Below are 23,596 nucleotides of genomic sequence, written 5' to 3'. Positions count from 1 at the left end.
TGACATGGTAAGAATTAACTTACTTTGCAAATCAAAACTCTCTTAGGACACTTATAAAATTATTTTTTTTATAATTCTACTATCTCTTCAGATTAGGTTACTTTTTACATAAAACAATATACATATCACAGTATAGCTTAAAAAGCAATTTGATTGTGGCTTCTGTTTTTGTTTGAAAAACTGCAGTGAAGAACAGGATGTTATAACTTTGTATTCATGATTTTGGGGCATCTTTAGCAGAAACAGCAAACAGTAATAATAGAACATAACAGAACAAGTGAAAACTCTTGAATATTTATATCAAAGGGCCCTCTTCCCTTGGAACATACTGGAAAAGATTCTTGTCACTTAAACCTATACAAGGATACCAAACTATCCCAGACTGCTCATTAAATTTAGATGAACAAGACCTTGTTTTCAGAGTGACAGAGCAGTGTAGGATTTACTAGCCATATTGCAGCTGACACTGTAACTTCAACTTCTGATCAGATAAAATATTTCACCATAGGCCAAATTTTATGTTTTTTTAAATTCCCCTTGTCTTCTGTATGTTTAAGAGCAGGATATTAATTTTTGACTGTGCATTTTAAAAAATCTAAATAGGGTGTTGATAGTTTGATATTACTTATGAATTCCAAAAAGAGATATGGATTATGTTTGGATACTGGTTTGTTCCTCTGGGCTTGATACCCATTTCTGTGTCAGATTTAGCTAAGATGTCTTTGATTAAATTAAGATTAGGGCTTTGATTTGACCACATCAGTAGAGCATAACTCAAGAGAACCCACCCCCTTGGTGGGCTACGAACACTCACACAGGAAAAAGAGACATGGGCATAGAGAATGCTCCATAGGCACAACAGAGGAGAAAACTTTGATCCTGGGGACCCTGAGAGATTTGAGCCATTCGCCTGATAGTATGCAGATGAAGACAGTAGAGCCCTGAGCAGGTGAGAAGGCCTGGCAAGAAAGAGCCCTCCAGCCTACAGCTGAGGGGAAAGCAGCTGGGCCCATGGAACCAGAAGAGGTGGGCTAAACCCCCGCAGAGCTCGTGCTTCAGCACATGGCAGCAGATTTTGGGTAAGGAAGTATCTCTTATGGTACCTTAAGTTGTACTCTTTAGGGTCTTGTATCTGTAAGCTTTTTCCCCAAATAAATACACTTTATAAAAACCAAGAGATTTCTGGTACTTTGCATCAGGACCCCCTTTGGATGACTAATACATAGGGAAAAATGCAAAAACAATCATCATCCACTTGGATGTCATTTTATAGATTAACATTGTGTGAAAAAAATACATATAATAAAAGATACATATTCATGTGCATGCATGTAAAAAACAAACTTAGTGCTACAAAATTTTTTGTTTCTCTGAGATTTAAAAATGCATGCATTGCATGTAAGGGAAAACCATGGCAATTAATGTTTATCAACGCTTTTTCTTGGTCTCTCTATGAACTGTTTATTTAGGTTTTGTGGGGTTTATTGTTGTTTATTTTTTCCCTTTTAAATCACAGAAGACTTTTATATATCCTGGATTACTGAACTCATCTTGTTAACAATGATTCTTGAGAAATGGACTTTTTCTTTGATTTGTTCCTTACATGGTACAGAGGATTCTGCAGGTGACAGATAGGCATACTGTACTGTAACCAGTTTGGCTGTTGGAAAATTAGGATTTGGTTTTTTACTTTTCTTATTTTTGTGGATATGTGAAACCCTTAATAAACTGTCAGCCATTCTTAAGGGAAAAAAATTGCTGTTATGTTTATAACATTTGGTTCTGCTACCATGATCAAAAATATTAGAACTTGAGAACTATCTTCAATACTTTATATGCATTAATCAAAATCTAATCTTATCAAAGTTATTCTCAGGTTTAACCCAATATCAATGTGTCTCTAAAACTTTTAAGTAGTAAATTGCTGGAATTCCAAATGAAGGTGGCCAGAAGGGATAGGGAATAAGGCTCACCTATCAACACTGTCATCGCTAATGACCACGGGTATTCAATTGCCGGGTATTCATTAAACTGCTGTTTGGTATCTCTCTTAGTTTGAGGAAAGAGCTCAATGTTTCCATCTATTACCACTATACTTCCCGCATGAAATATTTCCTATTTAAAATGCACTCAGATAATAACATAATTAAAAATAAGTAATTATAAAATTACTGCCATTCTCAAGCTTTAGCTTACTTTCTGCCAGCATCTAGCATATTACAATTAGAAATGGATTCTGCTTAAACATAAAAAATAGTGATCATTTCAAGAGTATGGAAATCAAAAAGAAAAAAAAAAAAAGGAAATGGAATCACATTTAAAAATCATATTAACCAATAAAGGTTCCCTGAAGGCAGAGGGAATGCTCCTCTCCCATTGTACCGCCTGCTCCTTAGAGAACACCATCACCAGGAATTCTCAGTAAGTGTTTGCTGAATGAATGAAGCCATCCCTTTATCTTAAAAGATCAGACTTTCCTCTCATTTTAAACACCAATGAAATACCAAGCAAGAAACCAACAGAAACTATTTATGCTCACCATGTGGGGCACTGGAACCTTTCAACGAAGAAGTGTGTAATAGCTTCAATAGCAACTGGAGGCATCTGTCAGTTTTCAGCAAAGGTATGTAGGCATTTGTACCAAACTTCATAAGGGCATCCAGAAGAGGATCTAAGAATATCCTTAACACATTCTGTATTCTCTGCTTTTCACTAGATATGAAAAGACATGGTCAAATCAAGTACTTCAAAAGCATAAAGAAACTGTTTGCCATCTACAATGTATGGAGATGACTAGCCAATAGATTCAATGAGACAAAACTACTCTTATGGATGGATCAAAACCCAGCACCTATCAGCACTGATCTTTCAATCTTCTTACTGACCTTCCAGTTTATGCTTTCTTAGTGAGTGTACAAATTCACTAGAGCTTAGGAAAGCACAAGGAAGAACATACTATACTTAACTCTAGGAACAAATATTAATGAAATCCAAGATACAATTTTATTTGCAAAATAAAATGGTAAGAGCCTGCTTCTATTTAAAAAATGTATGCTAGTCAAGGAAATGAGACAATAAATTAAAAATATAAACTAAAGATTTATGAAAAACTGCTATGGCCAACTTTATTACTACCCCTTTATTCTAGACAAGAGATTTGATATAAATCAATTTGACTGTATATCATGCAAATATACAACCAAATGAACTGCTTTTCACAACAATTACAGTCTGGTGAGAATTCATCATTAACATCCTCAAAATACAAATGAGACTGTTTTATCTACATTACTGTAGTTTTTTGGCAGTACCAGGAATTGAACCCAGGACCTAGTACATGCAAAGCAGAAGCTCAGCCACCTGCTCCGACATGACCATATTTTTAATTACACATTTTACAAAGACGTCAAATTCAGTAGGATCTTTCAACCCATTGTTCTAAGACTCATATATAAACCAGTGATTACTATATATTGTTTTTTTTTTACCTTCTCTAATTTAACAATTTACCAATCTGAAAGGACAAATAATTTTTAAAATTTCTTTAAAATATTTATTGCCAATGTTCTAGTTTCTTCCATTAATCCTGTTATCGCTCTATACCAATCATTTAAAAATCCAAATATACACCATAAATCTAATTAACCTTAAAATTTTTTTTAAAAAAACTTCCTTTTCAAGTTAAGGAAAATTTACCTGTTTTGAGTCTTCATTTCTTCTACATCTACAGCCAGCACAACCATCACAGCAACAAGCTTGGCTTCAAACCAGTCAGGCATAAAGCAGTTTTCTCCAGCTTAAATAATAATAGTTAAGGTTTGCAAAGCTTTAGCAAAATCCTTCAATGATGTTTCAAAAACAAAACAGCTTAGTGATTATCCTTCATCAATATTAAATTATTAAAGAAATACAGTAAGACGCCATACAGCATGGCTCATTGTACATATGCGAATATGAATAAACAAAAATTTGTGCATGCCGTCTATAAGCCGTGTGCTGGGCTGGGTGCTGGAGACACGGTGGTTCCTACTCTCACAGGACTTACTGTAGAGTAGAGGAGAAAAGCATTAATCAAGGAATATACAAACTGTAAAGTTAGAATGTTAAGGGCAATGTGGTGGGTCCACAAGGGAGGGGGTGAAGCAAAGGTCAAGGCTACAGAACCAGAAGCGGAAAGAGCAAAAAGACCTTTGCCGGTTAAAGGCCTGTCTTTATCCTAGAGGCAGTCAGAAGCCACTGAAGGTTTAAGTGAATGAGTACAAAGAAGGGACAGGGACTTTATAAAAATCAGTATTAGTATCTTGGAAAGATTTCTCTAGGTGTAATGTGGAAAAGAGACTATAATGGAAGCAAGGTGGCCATTAAGAGGCAATTCTAATATTTTAACCTATTTCCCCAAAGTTAGCCTCACTTATAATTTCCATATACAGGGTTCTTTTGCCCCCTTTTATATGAACCTATAATTAGCACTATATTGGTTAAATACATGTCCCAGAGACTCAACTCTTCTGGCTGTTCTTATGCCAGATGAAGCCTGAATCTCAGCAGAGGTGCAGCCAACACCTATTCTCCAGTTCATCAAATTCGCCCAGGACAAGTAACAAAAGGATGATGTTGGCCAATGCCCATCCCCCAAAACAGAGTATCTACAACTGCGGGCAAGGCAGTTCCATCCATCTGCCCCATGTGATCTAAGCCCCTCTCAATATGAAGCAAGGTGGGCATCACCGCCCCCAAATCCTCAGACTGAGGAATGAACAATCATAAGGGGGGAATGCAGCAATGGACTAAAGTAGACTTACTACTATAGTAATGGAAGAGTCTTAACATTGATATAAAGATAGTGGTCACCAGTGATACTGAGGGGAAGGGGAGGCAAGAATAGGTGTAACATGGGGCATTTTGGGGATACTGGAATTGTTCTGCATGATATTGCAATGAAGGAAACATGCCATTATACATTTTGTCAAAACCTATAAAACTGTATGGTACAAAGTGTAAACCATAAAGTAAACTATAGACTGTAGTTAGGAGCAGTGCCTCGATATTTGTCCATCAATTGTAACAAATGTGCCACACTAATAAAAGATGTTATTAATAGGGGAAAATGTGAGAGGAGAAGGGTTGGGTATATGGTAATTCCCTACACTTTATTTTTTTTAATTTATTGTATTAATTTATTTCTCCCCACCCTCTCATTGTTTGCACTTGCTGTTTCTATTGTCTTCCTTGTTTCTTTAGGAAGCACCAGGAACTGAACCTGGGACCTCTATGTGGGAGGAAGGTACCTAATCACTTGAGCCACCTCCATTCCCTGATTTGTTGTGTCTCTCATTACATTCTTCCTCCTGTGTCTCTTGTTGTGTCACCTTGCGTCAGCTCGCTGTATCTGCCTATGACACCAGCTTGCTGTCTTCTTTAGGAGGCACTGGGAACCAAACTATGGACCTCCCATATGGTAGGCAGGAGCTCAGTCACCTGAGCCACATTCGCTTCCCTACCCTATGCTTTTGATGTAAGTCCTTCAGTTAAGAGATGAGTTTCTCAACTATAACCAGAAGGGGAATGTAATAGATACATAGCATAAGGCTTTGGCTCTCAGAATTTGTGTGTGAATCCCAGTCCTACTTTTTAGCTGTGAGATCTTGGGCAAGTCAATTAATCTCTCAGAGATTTTAATTTTATCCTCCATGAAATTAAACTAATAATACCTACAAAACTTTCCTTGGGTTTATTACAAAAGTTAAATCATATAGACAAAGTTCCTAGAACTGGTTTTGAAGGCAGAACTTGGTTAAGTAAGAAAATAAATATTTTTCTATTTCTGAAAGTCAGTTCAATTAAAATAAGTCATAGCTAGGTTTCTTTTTCATTCAGAGTATTTTGCTGTGGAGGAAACAATATATTTTTAAGGAAAATTTATAGGAATAGCACAAAAAATAGACAACTTTAAAAACATATACTTGCACACAGGACAGCTCAGAAAACAACAAAAAGATAAACTTCATTAAATATGATTTCAAAGATTACTATAAATGTGATCTGGTTGTCATCAATAAGAAATCTGCTTTTATTTTTTAAAAAATCTAAATGTTGGCAGTACCCAGAAAAATGTATCAGGTTAAATTTATAAGTGGTATAAAGGTGAATTGCTGAAATTTGTTTTCTGAAATATTTTTCACTCACCTTAATGCTTTATAGCCCCTATATATATTTAAAATTTATTCATAAAAGAAGACTAAAATGAAATGAAATGCTAATACACTATTCAGTGCCCTATATGTTCATTAGCATTAACATCATCAGGTACCTTTTGACCCCACAGGAATTGTGGGGAATCTAATGTTTCAGACTACCAATAAGAGAAAGTAGTATTAACTGCACTTGAGAATGAAATGTTTCTACTCACAGTGGCACTTAAGTATCTTCTCCATTTATATAGCCTGCTAGCTGAAGTCTTTTTGGATATTTTGGCATGGATGGCACATATTTTGGGGCCTTTAAAGAGGCTAAACAGGTAGTTCTCGCTTGCCTCCAGCGAAGTACCAATAGCGGACTTCCAGAACCACAGATTTTTTTTGAAGTCCTCAATACTTTTTTACCTTGGACACTGTAAGGGACGTTTATAAATCAGAAATTCAGTGGATTTCAAATGATTTTTTATTTTCAGGCAATCCACAGTACCAGGTCAATGATGATGGACTACCTTACCCCTTCACCAGTGAAGATTTTGCAGAGATTTTTGTTATAGGTTGCTTCTCGAGTACTTTATCATCATACTAAGTAACACCATGCTATAGAGCAGTGGGCCAAAAACTTCAGTTTTCAGGGGAAATTTACAAAATCAATATTTGTATCTTGAAAAGATTTCTCTAGGTAAACTGTGAAAAAGAGATTGTAGGGGAAGCAAGGTAACCATCATATTGATATAAATTGATTAATTTTCAGCTTTCCGTTTGCATTAGAATCACTTAGAGGGTGTGTTAAAGCACAGACTGCTGAGCTCTACACCCAGAGTTTCTGATTAAATAGGTCTGGGATAGAACTTGAACATTTGCAGTTCTAAAAATTTCCAGGAGTTGATATTGCTGGTCTGGGAACACATTTTATGAATCATTACATAGAATTCCCTATTTACTTTCCCTTTTCTCCTGCTGGTGATGGAAAAATAGAGGCAACATTGCTTTTAAAGAAGAAGAGAGTCACTGATTACCATTAACCTCTTAATACATTTTAACCCTGAACCATCTGTCAAAGTTTGCTACAATGGGATTTGAAAAATTAATTCTAGAAAATGCAAAAATCTATAGTACCAGAAAGCGAATCAGTACAGGCAGAAGATGAAGGCAGAGATTACAAAGGGACATTTTCACTACCTTGTTTGGGCTGATGGTTTTATGAGTACATATACACATCAAAACTCATCACACTGTATAATTTAAATATGTACAGTTAATTGTTTATCAGTTATACATCATAAAACTATTTTTAAAAATTGATATTCAGCTCCTATACAGTACTCTGAGATTATTCCATATCTTTGGATTTCTTCACATGTTAAGTAGGCACATTTTAAATAGACACAACATTTAACTAAAATATCCTTTACACAAAATATCCTTTCTGATGGGCTGTTTGATTTAAATATAACTATCTTTAAAGATATTTCACTCTCTTCAGCACTTCCAAGCTCTGACAAGTCTTTATTACTGTTTCCAAACCATATTTCATGACTATGCCTAAAGGCAAAGGACTCCTCTAATTCAGAAAACGTGCTATGAAAGCACTTCATACTTTTGTTGATGACGTTGGTTCTTTGTGGGTTTTGTTGTTGTTGCTTTGTTTTGTTTGTATATATCATATGGCTTCTATTGGATATCCAGTTTTATCTCTTACCATTCCTATCTGGGCTCTATGTCATGGATGGATGGATGGATGGATGGATGAACAGATGGATAGATAGGCAAGTCAGCAGATAGATAGAGGACGACCCACTTTCAGCTCCCTGGATGCAAGTTCATCCAAGCCTGGTGAGATCCCCTCTCCCACTTCTCACTTTAATTTCTATTCACACATCAGGTATCACCCTACCTGGTGAGCATTCCCACCCAGGTCTGCCTGTTCTGGGTTAAGTGCTGCTTCCATAGGTTCTCCATAGCCAGTCTGTCAATGCACTATGATTGCCTGCTTATCCACTCCTCTCCTAGGTCTATGATCTCTCTGAGAACAGAGGAAGTATAGTTTATCTCTGTAACTCAAATGACTGGTACTTAGGAAACCCTTAATATATGTTTGCTGAACAGACAATATAAGGTCTTTCTGTACTGCTCACATCAAAAAACAAAGAAAAAGCCACTTTAGATGTAGGAACTAATAATGAAAGCGTTTTGAGCTAATGAGTTTTTATATGAAAACAAATTTGAAGTATTATATGTATTTTATGCTCAAACCTCAAAATGAATAATGTTCTCTTTGGAATTTATTAACAAAATGAAAATCGCCCTATAATGATAACTAGTTTTTAAAGCCACTTAACCAAGGGCATTACAACACAAACAAAAATATTAAACCCACATATACAAATGTTTCTTTTGCACCTGGAATCAGGTTTTTTAAAATCTTAAAAGTGTTTCTCAAAATAGCATATTATATTAAATATTTTTAAGTCCTAGAAATTTTAAGGAACAAACTCTATAAGATTTTTTCATCCTATTTTGAATATTTAACCGTATCTGAGACTGTTACATACCCTGAATTATAAATTATATAGCTATTTAGGAAATTTAATCTGTATTTATTTTAGTAAGAACTAAAATGTATTTACTTTTATAGGCCTAATAAAAGAGCCTTACATATAACAGCAAAGAGAATTTACTAGATGATGGAGAGAATAAAACACAAAGAGAAACTTTCCAAGAAGTAAGAACACATAAACTCATGTATCCTGGAAAGATAATCATCTCACCACTTAAGACATATTTCATGATCAGATTAGAGAGAAGTCAGTAATTGAAAATGACTTGGTCTGAGACAAGCTGAGTAATATAAAACCCACTAATAAATTCAAAGATGCAATTTACCCAAGTTATCACTAATGCCTTTAATGAAGAAGCAGCACTAAACATGTAAAAAGAATCCTAATTAATGAATCTGCTAATAGTTCTTTCCCCATCCTGTCTTAAACATTTCTCCAAAGAAGTACATACACTGATCTTTGCAAAGTATCCGGTAAAAAGAAAAAACTGACAAAACCATTATTTTAAACATAATTTTTCTCCAAAATTCTTTGTCATCATCAATTCATACATCTTTCCAAATGTAATGATTTGGGGGTGGGGGGGGGTAGGAGATAAACAGATTTACTTACACATATGTCCACATTTGTCAACTAGAGACAACTTATCAGATTCTTAAAATATGTAATATAGTTTAAAATAACAAATTCTGGAACTAATCAGGTACAAGTTAGGGAAAAAGTGTATTTTTACATTCTGTCATTCACATTATGTGGCTGAAAGACAAGTTTACCATCAGTAAAGAAGCACACATTTGGTTAAGACTAAATCTTCATCTGAAACATTAGTTAAAAGTTCCTTCATATATCTTGGTAATATCAATCTAAAAAAATTATTTCAGACTTACTTTCCCAAGCAGGTGACTTGACATACTCTTGAACTAGGTTCTTTACATAAGCATTTAAGGAAGATGTCTCACGAAGTCCAATGGAACTACAATTTGGGGAATGCCTAAAACAGCCTTCATTAACATGCAACCAGTCACAGAGCTAGAAAAGAAAATATTTATTTTAAAAACCTAAAACTGAACAAAGTGCTTCCAATTTCTCTAAGCCAATTTTCTTTCTATCACAATAAACTTAAGTCATTGAATGTAACAAATAAACCATTTATCGTCATGACTGAGTTCCAAAGAGATAGTACAAACCAAAGAAAAATGCATATATATGGTGCATCTATGTGCACAGACGTGTGTGTGTTTTCTAATCTCCATCAAAGAATTTACAGAGTAAAGTAACAGGCAACATTTTTTAAAGTATCTAATATAAAATGCACATTTTGATAAGGTATTCTAAAGAGCATATCTATGAAAAATACATTATGTAAAACAAATTAAAACCAGTAATTAAAATTCATTCCCCAGCTTTGTATATTAAAACAAGAACTACCGTTTTTGAGAGAATGGAGAATTTGAAAAATAATTAAAGTTCATCATTTATTTCCTATCATATGTGCATATTAAAATATACTACTTTAAAGAGAAACACTAGTTGAATCCTTCTCCATTATATCTTTTAGAAGATTTGCAAAAAAGTCACAGAATTTCACAATCTCTTAATTGTATGTAATTATGAATTTTTTGTTCTGAAATATTAATAAAGTCTCAATTTCTTTCTCACAATATAGCTCTAAATGGGCAAGTTGAACAAATGAGTTTACATATGAAGGAAATATTAAATGAATCTTTCTAAAAAGAAAGAATTTTGAAATATATATATTTTGCATCCATTAAGGTCATCCAAAATTACATATAAGGAGGCAAAATGATAGTAATTCTCTTGACCAAAAGTAAAAGTAATGAATACCTGAATATAAATGAATCAATCAAGACAGTAAAATCCCTCATAGGTATAAATGAATGAAGAGTTCAATAACAAAATAGGAAATTGTTCTGTGTAGGTCTTTATCAATCAAATAATCTTAAAATACAATCTAACAGTGGGTCAGCCAGTTAGCTAACACTGCAGTCAGTCAGTATTTCTCTTTCAACATTACATATTTTTTTCTTTACATTCCTCTCAACTTGCCTAGCATAAGTTTTTGAATCACTGCCATAAAATATGTGAGGCTTTCCAATCTTGGATCTGTATTTCCACAGGCAGACTCCTGTTAGACCATAATTATATTTGACAAGAAAATTCATATTAATATTTTATTCTTTTTTTCCCTCTATCAAATCTGTCACCAAATTTAGAATATTTTCTCTCCAAGGGGTTTTCATGTGAGGACGTATGGCTTAAAATTACATTTACCTACCAGTCTCTAGCAGACAGACTATTGAAATTCCCCATTAAAAGTATCTGGGGGAGGGGGGGGCCGAAATAAATTTAAAAATCTTTAAAAAAATAAAATAAAATAAAATCTATTTGGATAGAATGAAGGGAAAAAACTGACGCAGAAAAGGCATCTGCAAAATCCAGCACCCTTTCTAAATTAAAAATCTTAGAAAACAAGGGGTAAAAAGGAGACCTTCCTCAACATAATAAAAGACAAACCCAATTTAAAAATGGGCAAAAGACTTGAATAGATATTTCTCTAAAGAAGATCTATAAATGGCCAAAAAATAAAGGAAAAGATGCTCCATATCATTAGACATTATAGAAACTCAAATCAAAACCAAAAAAAGATACCACTGCACACCCAAAAGAATGTGTATTAAAAAAAAAGAAGTGTTGACAAAGATGTGGAGAAAGAAATATGAATCCTCATACACTGCTGACAAGATTGTAAAATGGTAGAGCTGCAGAAAATAGTTTGGCATTTCCTCAAAAAGTTAAACAGAGAACTACCAAATGACCTACCTGCAAATACCCAAAAGAGGAAGCAGACATGACTCAACTGATAGAGTGTCCGCCTACCATATGGAGGGTCCAGGGTTCGATCCCCATGGCCTCCTGACCCGTGTGGCAAGCTGGCCCATACACAGTGCTGCCATGCACAAGGAGTGCCATACCATGCAAGGGCGCTCCTGAGTAGGGGTACCCCATGTGCAAGGTATGTGCCCTGAAGGAGAGCCGCCCCACGTGAAAAAAGCGCAGTCCACCCAGGTGTGGCACCACACACATGGAGAGCTGATGCAGCAAGATGATGCAACAAAAAAGAGATGCAGATTCCCAGTGCCGCCTGATAGTACAAGCGGACGCAGAACAACACACAGTGAATGGACACAGGGAGCAGACAACAGGGGGGAAGGGGAGAGAAATAAAATAAATCTTAAAAAAAAAAAAAAAAACCAAAAGAAATGAGAGCAGGGATTCCAACAGATATTTGTACGCCAATGTTCATGGCAGCAATGTTCACAATAGCCAAAAGGTGGAGGCAACCCAACTGTCCATCAGCAGATGAATGGATAAACTAAATGTGGTATACACATATGATGGAATATTATTAAGCTGTAGGAAGGAATAAAGTTCTGATACATGCAACAATATGGATGAACCTTGAAGAGAACGTGTTGAGTGAAGTAAGACAAAAGGACAGATATTGCACAAGTTCACTTATATGCACATTCGCAGAGACAGAACACAGAGTACAGATTAACAGGAGCAGAGAGGAAGGGGAACTGGGAGTGCGGGGTTTCTGTTTGGGATGACGGAAAAGCTCTACGAGGATACTGAGGGCAGCACAACATAGTGACTGTGATTAGCCACTGAATGGTACACTTGGGAGTGCTGAGATGGATAATTTTTAGCTTGGGTATCTGTTAATTTTTTTTAAAAAAAAGAGAGTGACTAAATACTAAAGAAACAATGACAATTAAATGTAATATGTGATCCTAGATTGGATCTAATAATGAGAAGAAAATGTCCAAAAGGACCTTATTAGGACAACTGAAAAATGGGAATATAGGCTGCATGCTTTACATCAATGTTAAATGTCTTGAAGTTGATAACTATACTTTTAGCTTACATAAGTGAAATCCTTGTTTTTAGGAAATACACATGCAAGTAATATGTGTTAAAGGAGCATGATGTATGCAACCTACTCTTAAATGTTTAAAAAATGAAAGAAAAGAAAAGAGGGAAGGAGGGAAGGAGGAAACAAACATGGCAAAATAATGGAAGTTGATAAGTCTGGGTATCTAGGTAGGGGTATACTGGAGTTCCCAGTACTGTTTTTTGTTGTTGCTGTTATTATTTTTGCAACTTTCCTGTAAACATGAAATTACTTCATAATTTTTTAAAAAATTGAAGTGCACAGGATTTTAAAACCCAGACTATTTTAGTGCAGGAAAGTGTGAAGAAGAACCCACACACATGCAAAGAAGAATACTGACATTAAATTTTTTGTCTCAGAAAATGTTACTTTACACAATTTTTATTATCTGCAGTTAAAAAGATTAAGAAATTTAAAGGTAACCAATAAAATTAAATATTTACAAAAATCAGCCTTCCAAAACACTATTTTTAACAAGGTAAAGAAAATAGCATTTGTAAAGCAAAACAGGGGGTGGAAAGGTAATATCATGGCAGCAAAGTACAATTCAGCAAATATTTACTAAGTGCCAATTAACTACAAGTCACATAAATAAAATAAGGTAACAGACATAAGAGCAGACTCAGCTAAAACAATCACTATAAATATCAAACTCTCCAATCTATGACAAAGACATTGAATCATAAAATAAAATTCAACTCAATTCTATTCCTACATAAGACCATACCTATATCAATGACACAAAATGATTCAAATTAAAAATAATGAGCAAAGATACAACTAGCAAATACTAATAAAAGACAAAGTAATTCTAAACAAACAGAATTAAATATATATGGGGGTTATCTGACGCTATAGGAAGTATAGTCCACAACGAAGAAAACCTTTATATGTTGAATAATATTATTTGAAAACATAACATTTCAGAATAGAAAGAGAAACTGACAGAAAAGATAGTGGATAAAGATATTCACATACCTTTTAGAGCATCAACTAGGGAAAACATGAAGTTATATAAGGAGTAAATAACATATTGAATAAGACTGATTCAATAGAATTATATCAAACTTTATACCCCACAGAGAGAATCCAATTTCTTTTTAAGCAATTTACGGAATATTTTCAAAATCTGATCATCTATAAAGATACGTAGAAAACCTAAATAAAATTATCTCACCACAATATAATAAAGTTGTAACAAATGAAAGTTTAAATGAACAAATAAAATCTACTCTCAAATTAAGAAACAATTCTCCTAAATAATCTATGAGGCCAAGAAGAAATGAAAACTATTTAGGTTGAGCTATATGAAACTGCCATTTCTGTAGTTTCAAAATAACTGAGTATCAATTTCATATCCCTTATAATACCTATATTACACAATATATTAGAGATTACTTAAACAATAATAATGAGAATACTATATAACAAAAGTTACAGTATAAGCCAAATCTATACTAAGAGGGCTATCTAAAATATATGTAAGTGCTTCCATTATTAAACAAAGAATTAAAATATGGGTTTTAATTCCATACTATAAGCCACTGGACAATAAGCTTCCTGAACAACCATGTTTATTTTGCTGACCATTATATTCCTTACACTTAGGTATAGAGCCTGGCACATAGAAAGTGTGCAATAAATAGTTTCCAATTAATTAATTCAAGGCATTAGAAGATAAGCAACATAAGCTAAAAAGAAAGTAAAAGAAGAATAAAGGTAAAAGCAGACAAAGAATGAGAGAGCTAAAAAATTTAAATAGAACAAATAAACTAAGGGCTGGCTCCTGGAAAACAAATAATAAAATAGGCAAGTGTCTGGCCTGTCAAAACCAAGAGGAAAAGACAACAGAAGTAGTAAATATTTACACTTAGTAAGGGCCAAGCTAAGTCCTAAATATTTTTATGTGCATTTTTTCATTTAACCCTCACAGCTCATACCACAAATCAAAATATATTCCAGATGGATTAAAGACTACAATATAAAAACTACACATCACCAATCACAATGGATAAATTTTACATGAATACCTGAACAAACAAAATTGGATAATTAAAGAAATTGCAAAAACATATTTAATAGACATGTGGAGAAATTTAAACACTGGATATATGAAATCAATATATTTATTGTTAATTTTTTAGGTGTGATAAAGACCTAAGTTTTTCTTTTTTGTTTCAGGCCCTTTGAAGTCTTTATCTTTTAGCAGTACACACTGAAATACAGAAGAAATGATAAAATAAATGGTGGGAGGTAGGGAAAGTGGCAGGCACTGATGAAATAAGATTGGCCATGAGTAGATGGCCATGTTGAGTGACAGGTACATAAGATTTCACTATACTCTTCTATCTTTAAAATTTTTAGTTTTCCCCTAAGAGTAAAATAAACAAAATAAAAAATCACCTATAAACAAAATTAACATCCAAATGAAAAGATGCACTCTCTCACTCACAATGAGAGAATATAAAAAGAGCACTTACAAATCAAGTATAGGCAAAAGAAAATGAGGAAAGGACAGGAACAGACAATTCACAAAAGAAATACATAGGGCAATGAACATGAAAAAAATGTTCAAACATGCTAGTAATCAGAGAAATGAAATGAAAATAAAACAAGCTACCATCTAAAGTAACAAATAATTTAATTAGATGATACAGTGTTGGTACTGTCTCACTGTAGATTTTAAAAAGATGTTAACTTTTATACTCTGAAAACTGTCAGTCTTTAGTAAGAACCATAAAAATATTAAAATCTAGCAATTCATTCTATGAATTTATCCTAAAGAAAAAATCAGGTGTAAATAAAAATGTATTTAGGGATATGTTCATTTAAATGTTATTTATAATAGCAAAAACTGAAACAAAAATTCAACTCTAAAATATTTAATCAACTGAATTTTTAAGCCTTAAATAAAACATCCTGGAGGATTATTTAGCAATATGCTAAAATTCTCCAATATAAGACAAACTAAAATTCAAAATAATATTTTTTCTATTTTGTTTAGAAAGATCATATGTACATTTCTTTTTATATACATACTTATATGTATATACATATATATGCATACACACACACACACACATATATATATATAAATGGTGAGAAAGCAAGAAAGAATGCCTATATTTGTAGGGAAAAAATTAAAAATTAGACCAAAACATTTGGATTTATTTGACGTGGATATTACTGATCATTTTTATTTTCTTTAATGATTCTATATATACTTCAAATTCCACACAATTAGATGCATTATGATCACAAAAATAAAATGAAATTCTATGCTCTAGTGGCCCCAATTTGTCCCTTCTCCATTTCCTCTGCATTAACCTACTCTAAGCCCTCATTATTTGATGCCTGAATTATTTTAACACACTCCAAGCTAATTTGTTTCTCTTCTTTGCATACATAATCAGAATTATCCTCTATAGAAACAATCTTCACATCCCTAGCCTCAATAATCTTTTAGACACTGGAGAAAAATATTTAAAATAATAATAATCCCTATCTTCAAACACCTAATAAACAGGCTATAGATAAGAATTCAACCAAGTATATAAGGGGCAAGAGCTAAAATCAGTAGTACAAACTAAGTCCCATGGTTTAAAACAAACATAGAAGGCAGGTGATTTTATGAAAGGCAGCACAGCTGGAATACAATCCATGCTGAAACGCTAACGAGGAGGGTAGAGTGGCGGCATCAAGACAAGATGCCATATCCAAGAAGTCATCACAACGGAAGAAGCACTACACGGTGAGGATGTGAACTAGAACAATGACTGGAAATGGGAAAAGGAAAGACAAATTTAAGACGATCAAGCAATGATTTAGATACATCAAATCAAGGAGAATTAAGGATTAACAAAATTTCAGGTTTGGGCAACAGAGTAGATAGATCCAAGTGCCACTAACTGACAGAAAAAAGAGAAAGGCGAGGTTTGTATTACTGTTTTGAATCTAATGCCATCATTATTCCTAACATCTCATCAAGAAGCAAAATCTGCCCACTAGCACTTTTCTTCTAAATACATCTATCTCTAATCCAAACATTTTCCTCTCTCTCACGTCTCCACAAGAATCTTAGCAGAATTACCAGTGAAGTTCATCATAGCAAATATAAAGTATTTTAAAGCCTGTTGATAAATAATATAGCAAGTACATGTCACATAAATGGCTAGCAAAGAATTCGATTTGAAAACAATATTTCATAAAGTTTTCAGAGAATCTGTCATTAAATTATTTTCAAACCTTACCTCTGTCCACAAAGAAGTTCCTCGCCCTAAGGACTCTTCTTGTCTCAAAGACATGAGGAAAGTTGAGACATCAGAAAGTGACACTTTCTCCTGGGAAAGAAGTTTTTAAAAATTACTTATTTTTAAATTTTTAATTGAATAAAATAAAGTAACTGTGAAAGAAACCAAGTATATTATTTAAAGGATCATTTATTAAATCAAAAGAAAGTTATCTTTAAAAGAAAATGTTATGCAAATTTGAAATGAAAGATAACATTCTATAAGAAAAATCACTGAAATAAAAAAGATATTACTTTCAAAGCCAAAAAAAAACCACTCCTGAAGGAGAACAACCAAGTCTTTTCATTCCCTTATGGTGGGCATCTTGAATTAAGATCCCCTTTCTTAGGCCAGGGGTTGGCAAACTATGACCCCAAGGCCAAGACCCCTTATGGCCTGTTTTTGTAAATAAAGTTTTATTGGACACACATCTATATCAAACTGACTGTAGATACTTTTAGCTACAAAGGAAGAGTTGGGTAACTGTGAGAGACCATATGTTCCACAAAGCCTAAAATATTTACTATCTGGCCCTTTACAGAAAAAGTTTGCTGACCTCTGCTCTAAGCAGGGGCTCTGTAAAAACCACAGAACAAAGACAATGTAACTTCCTGGAATGTCAATTTACAGAAAATAAATTTTACTTAGGAAATTTTTTAGTATCATAATGAACATACCATGAAGTAGAATGCAAATGTGTATGAATCTACAGATAAAAAGAAGAAATTTTCTACTGTCAGTTCCAATATAAATCTGCTCTACTATTCACCCAAGAAACATGGTGAAAATGTTTGAGAAGTGCTCTTAGGGGAATACTTTCAGAGTAGGTAAGAGAGAAAAAGGAAACAAAACAAACATAATTCTTGTTCACCAAAATGTTGCCTTCAGAGTGAAACTAACTAAAAGCAGAAGGAAAAGCAGGGGCTACATTCCCTATTGATTATACAGCAACCCTTAAGAATCAGAGTAAGTTAAAGAGAGATTCAAACGTTTCAAAATCCTCCAACAGGACCTTAATTTCCACTTTTATATTCACTTGCCAATTTTTAGACTCACTTTGTTAGGGATTCCCAAGACCACCCCAGGTTCAGTCACTCCCTAGGAGGACTCACAAGACTCAGCATATAGTTGCACTCATAGCCAAGATTTACTGTAGCAAAAGTATCCTCTGCAAAATCAGCCAAGGGGAAAGACACACGGGGAAAGTCTGGAGGAAACCAGAAGCAAGCTTCCGGATTCCTCTCCCCATGGAGTCACACAAGACATACTTACTTGCCCCAGCAGCAAGCCACGACGACACTTAGGAAATGCTGTTCACAAGGGAAGCTCAGAGAGACTCTGCCCAGGGTTTGTATGGGGGTGTATAGGGGGCTGTCTCATTAGCATCCCTTGCCTGGCATGTGCCAAAATACCAGACTCCCAGAAGGAAAGCAGGTGTTTGGTGTAAACAAAATTGTGTATATAAACACTTGAGGCATGGTGAGCCACTCTTATTGGTTAGGATGTATTAATAAATCCAAGTTCCCAGACCCCAGCCAAGGTCCAATGTCATAAGATGACTTTTCTAATGACAGCAGTCAAAGACCTGCTAGGTTAACTCTTTTCTGCAACATTACTAAGAAAGATTTATAAATTGACATACTGTAGGTAAAAAAGATAAACTTACCACATCTACCAAATTCATAGCTGTTTGAAGAAGATAGCACTGAGCTGCCCCTCTCAGTAGAATCTGATGTGTGGTCATTGTACACTGCAGAACATCCCTGACATGAACAAACAAGAAATGCATTGCCATATTCCCAAGACAACTGTGTCACTTTATAACTATTGACAAGTTGACTTATAAATTTATCTATAATTTCTAATACAGAAAGCCAGTGCCAGTACAATTTCAAAGCTATTATTTTCTAGTAAGGCCTCTAATAGAGCTCAATTTTATTATGAAATAAATCTCTTTTAAAAATATAAAGATTATATAGGAAGATGCAAATGTTTTCTTTATATTTTCTTTTAGAGTAAGAATTTTACATTTTTAAAATACTTTCTGATCAGTATTACACTTTGAAATTTTATCTTGACTTTTCTATATGTCAACATAATAAAAACTTTCTGCCTTATTTAAAGTGGCCAAAACCCAACAGTGTGTTGTGAAACATATTTAAATTCATAAAACAAATAAGCCAACTCTATATAAATAATGCATTTTTAAATTTATTTTTTCTTATATAAAATTAAAAGCTCACAAATCTCAATGCCAACAATAACTAAAAACTGTAACTGTAGATTAAAGCTGAGGGAAGACAAAATTTACTGATGGAATGTCTGGCAAAAAACCATCTGCTACAAATGCGGAGTAAATCACCTGAGAGCAAGAAGCCCTTCGACACCCAGGGCTTTACATCTTGGGACATTCGCCAAAGCCTTAGATAGAAAGAAAATGGGAACAGCGCACCAGTGTCTACTTGTCATCTTCTGAATAAATTTTAACAGGAAACTACCTGAAAGAAAAAGTTAAAAAATATTGTTGCCAATGAGCATGTGAAAAGATGCTCAACATCATCAGTCACTAAAGAAATGCAAATCAAAACCACAGTGAGATGCCACTTCACATCCACAAGGATGACTATAATCAAAAAGACAGGCAATAACAAGTGTTGGCAAGGGTGTGCTGGTGGGAATGTAAAACGGTGCAGCTTTGGAAAACAGTTTAGAAGCTTCTTAAAAAGTTACTTCTAGGAATATACCTAAGAGAACTGAAAATATGTATCTATATAAAATCTTGTACATAAATGTTCATAGCAGCATTATTCACAATTGCCTAAAGGTGGAAACAACCCAAATATCCATCAACAAATGGAAGGATGGACAAAACATGGTACATCAGGAAGCGGATGTGGCATGGAGTGTCCACCTACCATATGGGAGGACCTGGGTTTGATCCCTAGGGCCTCCTGGTAAAAAAGAAGAGAAAGCATGCCTGTGTGGCAAGCCAGTGCCCGCATGAGTGCCTGCGTGGTGAGCCAGTGCCCCGCGCAGGTGAGTCACGCAGCGGGATGACAATGCATCAAAAGAGAGACAAGGGGAGAGTCAGGTGAAGCACAGCACAGACCAGGAATGGAGGTGGCGCAATTGATAGGGAACCTCTATCCCCATCAGAGGTACCCAGGATCGAATCCTGGTGAATCCTAGAGGAGACAAAATGAGAAGAGAAGATAACACAGACAGCAAAAACAGCAAGGTGGGAGGAGGGGAAGGGGGGAAAATAAATCATTTTTTTAAAACTGTGGTATAACAATACAATGGAATATTATTCAGCCATAAAAAGGGATGCAATACTGATACACATTACAACATGGATGGTCTTTGAAAACATGATGTTAAGTGAAAGAAGCCAGGCACACAGGTCACATATTGTATGATTCAATTCATATGAAATGTCCAGAATAGGCAACCATATAGAGACAGAAATTACCTTAGTGATTGCCAGGGACCAGGGGAAATGGGAATGACTACTAATAGGTAGGGGATATATTTAGGGGAGGAGGAAAATGTTTCGAATTAGTGGTGATGGTTGTACAATTTTGTGAATATACGAAAACCACTGAATTAAACACTTTAAAAATGTGAGTTTTATGGTATATGAATTATATCTCAAAGTTGTTATAAAACAAATCAATGTTACTTCAATTTCATTCCTATTTAATAGTATTCTATATCGTAAAGATTCTGATAACCACGCAGATATATATATGTATGTTTATTTTTAATGTTAAGGTAAAAGCAAAATGATTTGACTGTTAGAAATCATTCTCTCATTTCAGAGATGTTAAGGAAAAATAGGTAAGATTGATGGTAATGGTCTCTGGTATCTACAAAGACTAACATTAGATCATTCTCATAGGTTGTTTTCTTGATAGCCTGGATTTAATCATTATAAATTTATTTTTATACTTCAAGATACAAAAGGACAGTGCTTCATTCTGCCTTCCCTATGTGTGGTGTGCTAAGGGCCTTCAGGTCAAGCAGTTAGTGAAAATGCCTATCTGTTCTCTCAGATCATCACTGTAAAAAGACTTTTAAGAAATCCTCAGAAGCTTTAACATCTTCCAAAGTACCTAGGCACAAAACTAGATATACAGATGATACCCACTGGAAACTGCTGACCAAAAAAAATTACTAAGTAAAAATTGTTAGTAAACATTTTCATTACCCTCTTTCTTTTTGCACTAAGTTCACTAAATCGCATCCTTTACCTAACATATTACTTATGACATGAGGAAGATGGCAAAGGCCAAGTTTCCATTTCCTTCATCCATTCTACACATTTACTAAGTGTTTACTATGTGCCTGGCACTGAGCTACAAGCACCAGGCACTCAAAATTCAGGAAGCACTGGCCACTATTATTTCACTCATGCAGTCCCAACGACATGAGAAGTACGACATGGTTGACAAATTAATCCCCATACTGCTGGAGCTCAGAAGCTTAAACTTCAGAGTTCTAGCAAACTAAGGAATGGCTTCAATAGTTAAACTACCTTCCCATTAACCAATTTCTTTAAAAAGTAATCAATACAATCAGTTTCATAAAAAATTAGAAGTCATGACATACAGGCCATCTTTTATTAAATTTTCTAACTTTTGAATAAACATTACCATTTGGTCAACTTGTCACACTGCTTGCAGAGTAGACACGAAGAAAAAATAAGTATTTTATACCCAGGGTCACTTCACAAGTCATAAAGGCAGCCATGAGAAAAAGGCTGTGAAATCAGAGTAAGTCCTCCTGCTGCTCAGCAAATAAAATGACACCACTTTGTGCTTTGCTTACCAATTCAGTAGATCTCATCAGAAAGAAAAATAAATCCCCACTCTGAACAAGCAGGATATTTATAGGACACAAACTCTTACATAAAGCAAGTATATTTTTTTTTCTTGTCTTTCAAAGTCAGTATCTATAAAAGGACTTTACCAAGCAAAGATCATCAGATCTTTGCCAGAATGGACATTCTATTTTCAACTTTTTCTTAAACCCCAGGTTCCTTCTCTTCAACCTAATTTATTAGTTTTTGAAACTGAATAGCAATTAGAAAAGAGAGCTAACTATAGCACACCTTCAAAAATTACTTTCATATTGCTCATGCCAACACTGGTAGTAGTAATATATTCCATACAATGACAAAAGTATGTACTTAATTACAGTGGACACCTGAAGAACGCTGACAAAATTAGCATATCCTGGAAAAAAGAAAGTACTTTTTATAATATTGATTATAATAGTCATAAGAAGGACTTACAACCAATTTGGTAAGAACAAAATTTTTAAAGCTAATATACTAAAAAAAAAAATCTCTTTATTGACACACACCCTTTATTTTTTCTGGAAGAAGAGAAATATAAGTGACTAAAAACTTCTGTAATTTCAGTCCCAATGGAGAACCACTTCCTATCAGCTGGCCTGGGGATCTGTAGACAAAGAGAAGAAAACACAAATATTTTAAATATATTTACAAATAAGCATACTGAAATTAGTCTAAACAGAATAAGGCCCAAAAAGCCTTTCAACAATAAAAAATAATCAGACAATTTTGTTTTTCTGAACCTGAATTTTATTTTTCAGTAAAATTTTGGGGGACTGGATATGGCTCAAGTGGTTGAGCACCTGCCTCCCATATGGGAGGTCTCAGGTTTGGTTCCCGGTGCCTCCTGAAAAAACAAAAACAAACAACAAGCAAAAACCAACTCAGGAAAGCCGGTGTGACTCAGTGACTGACCACCCATTTCCTACATATGAGGTCCAAGGTTCAATCCCTGGCCCCCAGTACCTCAAAAAAATACTTCTTTTTTTGAGGAACCTCTGGTCACAGAAACATGAGGATCTTCTAAAAACTGGACAAGAACTAAGAGCCTACTAAATTATGTATGCATGGTTTCTTTTTTTTTTTTCCTTTTTCTATGATACTTTCCTCTACATTTAAACATATATAAATCTTGCTAAATAGTATCATTAAAAAGTAATTTAAAGAAATTATAATTTTTAATTATATTTTATTGTTTTCAACATATAATTTAGTAACTTTAAATCTTTAGATCCAAAATAAAAGAAATAACATTCATAGCATAGACATATATTAGTAACAAATTACTTTTGCAGAAGGATTTAATTGTTGACATCTACTAAAGTCATGTTTTTTCTGCTGTATCTTCTCCCAGGAACATTATCTGTTAATTGAACAAATTAGATTGCTAGAAAACTAAAGGCATTTCACAATAAATGTGTTTGTCAACTCTTTTAGAAAGAACCAAGCTTTTTTCATTGGTTTTACTGCTCTCCAGCTGTCTAATTGCTTCAGAAAACTATTCAATAGTATTGAGTTATTTGAAAACTAAAAATAATGGGCAAATCAAACATTGCTATGCTCTTTTGATAGTTATTAAACAGGACTAAATATTAATATAACTTGGCACAGTCTAATCAAATTTTTAAAAATGGTGGGGGAGGGAAGGGATTTTTTTTCCCTGTTTTCAAGGCTGCAGCAGTTTGATATTAGTGATGGATTCCAAAAAGAAATACTGG

The 23,596-nt window shown here is 34.2% G+C and overlaps 1 protein-coding gene across 6 annotated transcripts in view; it reads right to left on the bottom strand.

Moving 5' to 3' along the window:
* Positions 1-23,596, bottom strand: part of TARBP1 (tRNA guanosine 2 -O-methyltransferase TARBP1) — a 90,985-nt gene that overhangs the window by 53,821 nt on the left and 13,568 nt on the right. For all 6 annotated transcript variants that reach the window (XR_011645356.1, XR_009188511.2, XR_009188512.2 and 3 more), the window contains exons 6-12: positions 22,388-22,485; positions 19,383-19,518; positions 18,687-18,783; positions 16,982-17,071; positions 9,643-9,784; positions 3,697-3,796; positions 2,540-2,712 (exon numbers count right to left, since the gene is read on the bottom strand). Coding sequence is in view for 3 of the 6 variants with exons in the window: in XM_023583001.3 (XP_023438769.2) it covers positions 2,540-2,712; positions 3,697-3,796; positions 9,643-9,784; positions 16,982-17,071; positions 18,687-18,783; positions 19,383-19,518; positions 22,388-22,485 (836 nt within the window). In the remaining 3 variants the exon portion in view is untranslated. The remainder of the gene's footprint in view (positions 1-2,539; positions 2,713-3,696; positions 3,797-9,642; positions 9,785-16,981; positions 17,072-18,686; positions 18,784-19,382; positions 19,519-22,387; positions 22,486-23,596) is intronic.

Source organism: Dasypus novemcinctus, chromosome 13 (assembly GCF_030445035.2).
Source record: "Dasypus novemcinctus isolate mDasNov1 chromosome 13, mDasNov1.1.hap2, whole genome shotgun sequence".
Lineage (NCBI taxonomy): Eukaryota > Metazoa > Chordata > Mammalia > Cingulata > Dasypodidae > Dasypus > Dasypus novemcinctus.
This window is presented reverse-complemented; position numbering and strand designations above follow the sequence as displayed.